Source organism: Chenopodium quinoa, unplaced genomic scaffold, assembly GCF_001683475.1.
Source record: "Chenopodium quinoa cultivar QQ74 unplaced genomic scaffold, ASM168347v1, whole genome shotgun sequence".
NCBI classification, from domain to species: Eukaryota; Viridiplantae; Streptophyta; class Magnoliopsida; order Caryophyllales; family Amaranthaceae; genus Chenopodium; species Chenopodium quinoa.
In genome coordinates, this window is record NW_018742204.1 from 15,073,316 (window position 1) to 15,084,080 (window position 10,765).

The following is a 10,765-nucleotide window of genomic DNA, read 5'->3' on the forward strand; positions in this document are numbered from 1 at the left end:
ATTGAATCCCCATAAACCCTAGAAATAAAACTACTCACACATAATTAATATAAACTAAATAAAGCAATTAAATAAGCCATAAGAGAATAAAGGAATAAAATTGCTGAAATTAATAGAGAAGAAATCGTTACCAAAATCAATGGAACTACAAAGTTGAGTCAAGATCAAGAGTAAAAGTTAGAGAGAATTTTAGAGAGAGAAAATAATCTAAGTAGAGAGAGAAAGTCTAAAAAAGAAGGTAAACAAAAATCAAGTACTAAAATCGTACTTAAACCAACTCTAAAACAATCCTAATTAGAAACTAAAAATTCGGCAAATCAGGTCTCTCAGAAACACGCGCCCGATCGGGCGAAGGGCCGCCTGATCGGGCCCGCCTTTTTCTTCGTATCTTCTTCTAAGCAGTTGCGCCCGATCGAGCCAATGCTCACCCGATCGGGTGCGCCTTGCTAGCAACACTTGACTGCGCGCCCTCCCTACACCCGATCGGGCTCGACTTCACCTCGAGGCTTGGATTTCGATTGGGCTTGATTCTTCGGCCCAATCCGGATTTCCTCTTCGGGTCTTTAATACTTGGTCCAAATGCCCCGGTATCACATATGCCGAGCCCTTAATCACCGGCTTGATGACTCTAGTCGGCCTTGGGCTTCAAAAACGGTCGTGTTCTTCTAATGTCCGTAGTTGCTCCATGAAAACCTGGGAAAACGCTTCAAAAGTGCAATTTCCTACAAAACTTAAGCAAAACTAAAAAAACACTTGAAAACACCAATTAGTAATAAAAGTGGCTCTAAAGAGCCAAAAACACTACTAATTATGACCAAGGGACGGGAGTAAAATACTATATAAATGTCACACATCAACCTCCAATGTCTCATTTTCCTCCTTCGTTGGCTTCGAGGATGTGAGAATATATGCCACTCCAAGTATGTTAACAAAAAATGCATCTTTTTTCTGTCATCTTTGAAAATGCACTCCTTTAAACTTGTCCAGCTTTTGAAAGTTTGATGTCAATTCTTTCATCGTTGCCATCTTTGTAGGAAATTATTACTTTGGATTATTGGGAAATTGGTTTAACGGGTCACAAAAATGTAACGAAATTGGGCAAATTTAACATTTCGAGGCGTGAACAAAATCACTTTCTCACTGGGATTTACAATGAAGACAATCACAACAATGTGTAGTGTGTTTGTAATCTAATGTAAGCAAAATTTGAGTGATTATGATGATGATCAAGGATGCACGTGTAATCTAATGTAAGCAAAATTTGAGTGATTATGGTGATGATCAAGGGTGCACGGGTACGCCAAAGTGTAGTCGTTTATCGTACCGGGGACGTATCGGGTACGGTACGGGTACGGCCCAAATACGTCCCCAAGGAGTACCCTTGAAATGTGGTACAGAAAGCTATTTTGGGGACGGCTGGGAGGAGCTCCGGAAACGTCTCAGGGACGGATCCTATTCTATTTCGACGTCCCCACTACAAGCCCAACCAATTTCTTTAAAAAAAATCCCCCAATTTACTTGAGGTTGATTTCTCAAAAACCCTAGAAATTAAGAGGCCGAGATTCCTTGATTCCTTGTCTGCGACCACCTGCTGCGACCTCATAAGGCCACGATTCCTTGCCGGAAACCACCGGCGACCCACCCCAACATCGGAGACTGCGAAACTTCTATCTACTTTATATTCTAAATCTATTTCTACAGTTCTAATTTTTTATTCTCTCTCTCCGACCTTAGCAATACTTAGTTTTTATTTTAGTTTTGGTTTTATTTTTAATTTTTAATGGCTATCTGATTATTTGATTGTATTTCTTTTCTTTCAATTGATTGTAGCGGACAGTAGCGTAAATAGGTTTGTACTTTTATTTTTTTATTTTCCTATTTTTCTTTAATATTTTTAAAATAATTTTATAGATTTATATTTTTCTGATTTATTTTTTGCCGTATCCATGCTGTACCCGTTTTTTGAAATTTTGATTTTTCCGTATCCCGTCCCCATATCCATACACGTTTTTGTCCCCGTATCTGTTTCTGGGCAACCTAGATGATGATAATTGGGGTTTGCAAAAGATTTCAAGAAGAAGAAAACAAACGGACTTTCCTTGAATATTTTTTTTCATCATATGTTCTTTGAACATATATATAATAACTGCAATAAATAAGCAACGATGAAGAAATAACCGTCAAATCAGCCCAAGGCACCACCTGCGCCTGACGAGGTCGGCAACCACCCGACCGGGCAAATATGTTGACGAACTTGGATCCTCACGCGCCCGCCCGGCCACCCTACCGGGCAGTGAAACCCAAATCTCAGAAATGGCTTCTCGTGCCCTGTAAGGCGGTGAAGGCCCGATTGGGCAAAAGCCCTGTTATTATGCTTCGCTGCCCTCGTGCCTGGCCGGACGGCGGTGGCCATGCTTGGTGGCGAACTTGCCGTCCTTCCCTTCCACTCGCGCCCCGCCGGGCGGAGCAAGCCCTAACCGGGCTGCTATACTTTCCTCTATACCGAGTGACTAATTGCTCCTAATTACTTGTTTAATTAAGACACAACACCTTAACCTAAGTGAATCAATCAAACAATATGAAGTTTGTCTACAATTCTTTAAATTATTCAATAGTTGTATAAGTTATTGGGAACATACAAGTACTAATCACTTATTAACACCTCTTTATGTTATAGGCTTGAACTAGCTTCATTGGCCTAATTATCACATGATTTAATCTCTTGGGTTTTAATTGTTTTTTCTTATTGTAGAGAACTTCCAAGGTGCTTCTTCTTTATAAAAAACTTTTGAATAATTGACTGGCTCCATATATTAAAATGCTCTCTGCTTTATATGTAGCTCCTGTCCCATGATCTCAAACAAACATATCCATACTTTTTTGTATTCTACTCCACTTCAAACCTTGGATTTAAAATTTCTCTCCTAACATCTTACTTATCATTGATGGATTTTTAATTCACATTTACCAAATCTGTGTTATTTTCTAAGTGCATACACTCTGGTATTTCCCCTTGGATCGTTTCAGTAAGTTTATTCACAACTATGACTAAGAGGAGGAAATTATGATGAGGAATGCTCAGTAAATCAGTTAGGAAGCCTGAGGAAAAGGGCAGGAAATAAATTAGAGGGACGGGGGACTCAGGAAGCCTATATAATGAAAGGAGGATAGGAAGAGAAGGCATTGAGAATATCTGAGAAGTTATTTTAGCTAAATTTAAGTTGTCTTTGGAAAAACATGCAGTCTCTCAAATACATGACAATATGACATTTGTGTCTTAATTTTCTGTAATTTCAAAAGTACCATTTTTAGATCATCATTTTTTTTCCACTAGGCTAATCATTACACACTTAAGTTAAAATGCTTGGTGAAACCTTGTTATAATACTGTCCTTAATTTCCGTCCTGAGGTTACAGAAATCTCATCTAGGACAATTTGGTCATCTACGTCAAAAAATAGATTTTGTAGTTCTATTAGAATACTCTGGAAAATGTTTACGCCTAAATGAGTGCACCTTTGAAGATCAAGAATGTGATTTCTAAATACTTTGCCTATTTTGCGTACAGAGCTATAAAATCTATATTTGGATTGAGCGACTTTGAAGTAGACATCCTTCATTTTGTATCTATTGCTGCAAATTGCTAGGATTGAAAATTCTGGTGTTTGAATAGTCATTGGTTGATGGCATAATGCATCATTGACATGATTCAGCACAACCTTTAGTTGATGGCTATGAAGTCTCAAAGTCTCAACATTTTACACACAGTGTAGTTGAAAAGTTTTACTCCTTTGTTTCTTAGGTGCACGACAATAATACTAGTTCTAACTGCATACAGAACTGCAGAAGACCCTCTGTATGTGATATACTCCATAGTCAATACCTGATTTTTTGTATCATAGTTGTCAACCTTGTCCAATGTCCATTGATTCTTTTGATCCTGTCATTGTATTTGTTGACTGAATTTATGATTTGAAAATCATTTTTCTAGCGAAATTACATGAAAGCGATTTTCTCTTTTACAATCATTATTCTTTACCTTTAGGTTCCTGCAACACCCAAGTCTCCTATTGAGGCATCTACTACACCTCCAACCACTGTGCCCATTGATGCTCTGTGAGTTTTGTATTTCGATGCTTTTTACTTCTTTAGGCACTTTTGGCAGGAATTCTGTTTTCTAATGGTACATCTGCTTAATTTACAGCCCTGCATCTGTGCCTACATCAGTGCCAACTCCCATTATTTCATCTTCTGTGTGAGTGTCTAGTTTCATTTAAATTGCTATATCTAAAGGAGATTCTAGTGACTCCTATTAGTTTGGATTCAAATTATCTATTGGCTCGGATTTTTTCTGAAACTTTATGTTGATGCAGGTCAGAATCTGATGTCAGTGGACAGGCAGCTATAAGTCTTGATGCTGGAAATGACATTGAGAATACAATCCAGCATGTAACTGATATCGGTGGAGGAATTTGGGATAGAGACGCAGTTGTACGCGCACTTCGTGTTTCATCTAATAACCCAGAGAGAGCTGCTGAGTATCTAAAATCTGTGAGTTAAGATCCTTACATCTTTTGCTTAGTTGTGTAGTTGCAGTCAAAGGATTCTTGTCTCCTTGAGGATTCCCAGCGTTTCTGCTGGCTGGAGTCCATTTCATCACTTGGTTTTAATTAGGATCTTTCTAGTATACTTAATGTTATACGGTATTCTTGAGCAAGCTGAAATGCCTTGGGTTACAAATACTTCATCTGTATTTTCTTTGCTCTAGGCCTAAAGCTCAAATGTGGTGGATGTTGAGCTAAAGGCTTAGAGCAATGTGATACGTCATCAGGGTTTGAATATACTAGTGCCCTTAGTTTTTGGTGCATATCCACAATTCATGCTTTTCCCCCCTGTTGAGCACTACATTGACTTAAAAATATTTTCCGTTCCTTACCTAATTTTTGAATTGACATAAATATTAACTGGCATCACTGGCATTGAATTCTGAAAAAGCCTTAGCAATGTTTCCTTCTTAGACAATGAAATGATTGAGAGTGGCATGGAGGGAAGTTCCATGGTATTACAACAAGTCATAGGGACCAATGCATTTAAGGCCCTCGCTGTTTGAGAGGAAAGAGTGTAAAGCACTGAACACGAGAGAAAACCCTTTCTTTCAGAAGATATACCTGAAAGCAAGGAAGTACATCATGGGTGTGGGGCAGGGCTTGGGGACTCAGTAAAAGTTCCAATATATTATAGAAGCACATAGAAGTAATTTGAAATGAATGCAAAGGGTTGAACTTGTTTTATTCAAATACTTTATTAGGGTTTGTGAAGTTAAGGATTTTTTGACAAATTATAGCAATAACGTTAAAAGGGGATTTTCATTTTACCAGTGATACATGCATGTTAAGTTAGCAATTTCATAGTCTGTATTTGATATGCATTTTCATTGATGCTGAATAAATGAGTGTTTTCAGAGTAAGAGTTTGGCTAGGGATAGTTCTGTGGCAGCAGCAGCTATGACAGCTGAGGTAAGAACAGCTTTACAATGTCCATGACTTATGTTTCAAATTTTTGTACAATGTTACAATTGATGGTGGAAGGGGGTTGTCTCAACAGCAGCAGGCAATGGTTTTCTGTACAGTTCAGTTGCAGCAACAACAAGTAAAACCCATTTTGTGAGAAAGGGATTGGAGAGTTTAAAATATAATATCATACCCTTGTATTGTTAAAAACTGTTAATATTAGCTCCTTTAAAAATTAAAAAAAAAAAAAAAAAAAAAAAAAGAGTTTAAAGCTATTGGAACTTAAAAACTATGTTACTGCATGTCTGCATATACCATGCACCATGGCACTTCCTCTTGACTGTTTAAGTAAGATAATCTATAGAATTTTAAGCTAAAAAACCCAAAGCTCCTCTAAGTCTTTGATTATAATCTCAAAGCCACCTTCACCACTAACCAACTAATCAACTATTAAATAATTCTTACCATTAAAATAATTAACTATTAATTATTAGATCCTGATCTTATTTAACTTATTTAAAATACTTTATTGATTGAACTCAACACTATCATGCTATGAATATCTTCCATTGGCATTAAATCCCCAGCCAATCATATATCCATCTTAATGGCTCTGACATGAACATATATCACAAAACAAAGGTCACTTCTTGCTTTGTTCGTATCTTATTTTTTGTGTTAAATAAGGGTTCTTAATTGGTTATCTAGAAACCTTATGATGGAGGGTGACCTATAGAATACTTCATATAATTTTTATAGGTGGTTAATATTAATTTTTATTTAGTAAGGTGTGGTTATGAGAATAGACCTCTCGTTTAGGGTGGTTTTTGATTGAAAATCCTAATCTATAACTGTGGCTGAGAAGGAGACTTGAGGCAGACACTTGAAGAGTTGAAGTCCTATTTCAATGAAGAATAATTCCATATCTCCACTTGGATTACTTCAATTAGATCTAGCACAATTTGGTTTTCTTTATCCTAAGTAGATTTTGAAATTAGCTACATAGAAGTGGAAATTTTTAATTTTGTATCTTTGGCTACAAATCACTGGGCTTTAGGATTCTGGCATTTTAGTAGTCATTGGTAGATGGTTTGGGTTAATGCATGAATGATTGGTTAGGAATCAAGTTTTAGTAGTTAGCACAACCTACTTCTGAAGGTTACAAAGTCTCAGCTTTTACCCTTAGTTTGGTTGTATAAGCTGTTGTTATCTCCTAAGTGCCATACATTCCTACCAATTTATATGAAAATCAAGGATCAGTCTGTATGCTACATATTTGATATTCGATGCTTTTTTTATCATGGTTTCCAGCCTTGTCTATATTTATTTGATCTTGTCATTTTGTATGTTGTCAATTGTAGAAGTTACTGTATTAATTGTGATATTGTAATAATTGCCAGCTAATATTTTGAAAGCAATAGTCCGATTACAACTGATATTTGTTCACCTTTAAGGCTCCTGCAAGTCCTGGTGTTGAGGCATCTACTAAACCTCCAATTACTGCAACTGATGCATCTCTGTGAGTTCTGCTATTCTATGCTGCTTTGTTTTCAAGAAATTCTGGCTGGAAGTTTGAATTCTTATGGTATAATGTTTGTATTTTTGGCAGCCCTGCACCTATGCCTACTTCAGTGCCAACTCCTAGTATATCTTCTGTGTGAGTGTGTACTGACTGTACTCTGTTTTTATTTGCCAAACTCAAGAGATTATATGTTTTGACTCCTATCAGGTTAAATTCAAACTATTGTTAGGCTTGGATTCTTTCTGAAATGTAATTATAAAGCAGGCCAGAATCTGATGTTGGTGGTCAGGCAGCTTCAAATCTTGTTGTTGGAAATGAACACGAGAATACAATCCAGCACATACTTGATATGGGTGGAGGAATTTGGGACAGAGACACTGTTGTACATGCCCTTCGTGCTGCATCCAATAATCCTGAGATAGCTGTTGAATATCTTTATTCTGTGAGTTACGATCCACACTTCATCTTTCACTCAGATGTGTAGTTGTTAGTTAACAATTTTTAAGTCATACTCAATGAACTATTCGCTTGTTGGAGTAGATCTGTCAGTTATTATTTCTTATGAAATGCTGATATTCTTAATGCTATAGGGTATTCCTGAGAAATCTGAAAAGCCGTCTCTTGTTCAGTCCATTGGGACTCGGCAGCGTACAAATACTTCATCTGTTACTCAACAACCCAGACGACCAGCATCAGTGCTATCTGGTGGACCTAATGCAGGTCCTTTAAATACCTTTCCTCAGGTATGCAATGGGTGATGACTGTTGCTGCAGTACTTTGGAGAATTGCCTTGGTCTAAATTTGTATTTGGAAGCAGGGCCTTCCTACTGTGGGTTCCAGTGCTGCTCCCTCTGGTGCCCTGGATTTTCTGCGTAACAGTGAACAAGTATGTTGTCTACTTGTAATTTGATAAAACTCAATCACCTTTACACTAGAGTAGATTGGAGCTCTGAGAAATGGAGAGTTGGACAGCTTACTCTAATTAAAAATTTTCTCTGCAGTTTCAAGCCTTGCGAGCCATGGTGCAAGCTAACCCGCAGGTTTTGCAGGTACTTTGTTCCCCATGATTTGAGGTTGTTAAGATCTTGTTTTTCTGTCATGCACTATTCATCAATCTCTTTGGCTCTTACTGTATCTTGTTTGCTCTCATTTTCTTTCTTCATGACAGCCCATGCTTCAAGAGTTTGGTAAACATAATCCAAACGTGATGAAACTTATTCAAGAGCATGAGACTGAATTCCACCGATTGTTAAATGAGCCTATTGGAGTTGAAAAAGGGTAAAGATTTTGAGCCTGTCATTAGATATCTGAATATCCGGGCAGTCAGCATACATATGTTTTTAGCCATCCCGCGATAGCTATCCACCTTCCCTGACCAATTAATCATCTTGTTGCATATTGACCCCGTTCAGGAATATACTTGAGCAATTTGCCACTGCAATGCCTCAGGCTGTGCAAGTTACTGCTGGGGAGCATGCAGCCATAGAACGGGTAAGTCCTCAACGGCCTTCTGTTTTTCCTCCTGAGTTTAGATTATTCCGAAGGACAGAATGATATACTATCTGCTTGCTCATTATGTCATGCAATCTTTGTTATGTAAGGATGTTGGATCAATTGCAAATTATTATATTTGGGTGGTTATGACTTTGCTTAAACCAGCATGTACCAAAGCATATATCCAGTAATCCAGGCTCCACTGTTTGATACAATTGTTTGAAAATCTAATTATCTGCCTTTTCTGATTACTCGCTGTACCAGTAAATCTCAGTGTATTTCAGGTAATATGGATAAATTAAATTAAATGTCTTTCTACTCCATTGACGGGTTTTCATTTTTCTTACTTTTTTATTTTAATTTGTGGTTGGGAAAGTGTGGTTTAACATGTTAAATGTTCAGCAGACATGTTCAGCAGACATGGTTCAGGACAAACCTGCTCTATTCAGATGATATATACTTATATGTAAATTTTTTGATCTTTTTAAACTTGCAAACTCACCTGAAATTAGTAACAATGCGAAGAGAAGACTCTACATCAATACATCATATTGCACTACATTGCTTACCTCAGTTGTGTGGTGGTGGGAAAAAGACCATTGTGATTGTGAGAGGTTTTAGCAAATAACAATTTTGAGTTATGTTGTCATTCCCTACTGTGTGCAGCTTGAAGCTATGGGTTTTGATCGGTCAACTGTATTAGAGGCGTATTTTGCTTGCAACAAAAATGAAGAGCTCACAGCTAACTACCTTCTAGATCATATGCATGACTTTTGAGGATTAAGTTGTGAGAACTAATGGTGGTGCTTCCTTAGCTCTTGTTCATCAAGAAGTCAGCTGGCCGTTTGCATTTTCTTACTGTAACGCCATTCAGACTTCCATTTGATGGCCACTGTATGTATAAATGTATAATTCCCTGTACCTTTGCTGCTGTTAACATAATTTGTTTCGATTTTTTTTTTTTTTTTTTTTTCCTATGGTGCACAAATACATTAATTACTAATTAGACACTTTTACTATTGTAAATACATAAGCCAAGCAAGCTTGGTAGAAATAGTGGGGAATTTACCTTGTAATTGTGATTGAGGTTACCAATTCGAGTCTCATCATACACTTGTGTTTGGGAATGGAGAATTCTCTTACATTACCCCTCACTCAACTATTTGACTCTACATTTTATATATAATAAAAACAAGTGTACTAATAAATATACAATATTTGTAGTTTGTGAATTTTGATATACTTGTAACTGATAATCCATTATTCCATACTACAATTTAGTTTAATTGTACAAAACTCGAATAACAAACACTTGTATCAAAGTTATTTTCGAAGCTTCTGTTATTCTAATGACTTAATTGAAGTGCGACACTTTTTCATGTTCATTAAAATATCAGGATGTCATTCCATTCTCCCACTTAGGGCCTGTTCTATTCAGTTTAGTTTCAGTTCAGTTCATCTACAATCAGTTCAACTCAGTTCAGTTTAGTTTCAATTAGTTCAGTTTAGTTCAGTTCAGTAAATCAGAGCATGCCTTTGGAATTTTGGATAGAGTATATGACGCACCATAGCTGAAAGATACAATGGTCCAATATCATAAATCCTCAAACAGACAGCAATCTTATGGAAGCAATAAACATTAAGCAGCATGAGTATGAAATTTGAGTAAAAACTCTATTGTTTATTAATTTAGGTTAGCATGTTTTCCAACCTTACAGGAGCAGTATATGGTCCATTGTTATGGTACTGCAAAAAAAGGGGTTCATTAATTCACACCACTTTTCGGCCTTGAAAGAGAAAGAGATTAAGAAGGATATCCGCGCATGAACATCTCCACTAATTGATAGGACAAAGCCCTCCACTACTGACTACCTCCATAAAGTACAAACTCAACTCATGACATGACATGACATATACTTGTTTAAGGGATAGAATGAACAGTGTAGGCTGGGTTTCTGAGTGCTTGTTTGGTTGTCAATGGGAAAAATGGATAACTTTGGATAAGTTGAGTTTAGATTAGTTTAATCAAAATGAATGTGTGGTAATCCTTTCATGTTTGATTGGTAAAAGCAAATGGAAATTGATTCGTAAAGAAATGACAACTGAATTAAATAAAAATCATCCTTTCTGCATAGCTATGATCATTGTTAGTTGCAAATCGTGCATTATTTGTATTCTCTTTTACATCATTGTGATTTACAATTTTTTTCGACGAGAGAGTTTATCGATCCGTTGTAATCA

The 10,765-nt window shown here is 36.8% G+C and overlaps 1 protein-coding gene across 4 annotated transcripts in view; it reads left to right on the forward strand.

Moving 5' to 3' along the window:
- LOC110719439 (ubiquitin receptor RAD23d-like) overlaps window positions 1–9,812 on the forward strand; it is a 31,400-nt gene extending 21,588 nt beyond the window's left edge. For 2 of the 4 annotated variants that reach the window (XM_021898388.1, XM_021898410.1), the window contains 13 exons: window positions 4,044–4,114; window positions 4,203–4,253; window positions 4,372–4,549; window positions 5,461–5,514; window positions 6,963–7,027; window positions 7,118–7,165; window positions 7,292–7,472; window positions 7,621–7,773; window positions 7,848–7,916; window positions 8,032–8,079; window positions 8,199–8,308; window positions 8,443–8,521; window positions 9,191–9,812. In XM_021898388.1, the coding sequence (XP_021754080.1) occupies window positions 4,044–4,114; window positions 4,203–4,253; window positions 4,372–4,549; window positions 5,461–5,514; window positions 6,963–7,027; window positions 7,118–7,165; window positions 7,292–7,472; window positions 7,621–7,773; window positions 7,848–7,916; window positions 8,032–8,079; window positions 8,199–8,308; window positions 8,443–8,521; window positions 9,191–9,301 (1,218 nt within the window). In that variant the 3' untranslated portion in view covers window positions 9,302–9,812. The remainder of the gene's footprint in view (window positions 1–4,043; window positions 4,115–4,202; window positions 4,254–4,371; window positions 4,550–5,460; window positions 5,515–6,962; window positions 7,028–7,117; window positions 7,166–7,291; window positions 7,473–7,620; window positions 7,774–7,847; window positions 7,917–8,031; window positions 8,080–8,198; window positions 8,309–8,442; window positions 8,522–9,190) is intronic. The other 2 variants (XM_021898395.1, XM_021898403.1) reach the window with 2 other exon arrangements.
- The last annotated feature ends 953 nt before the right edge of the window (window positions 9,813–10,765 follow it).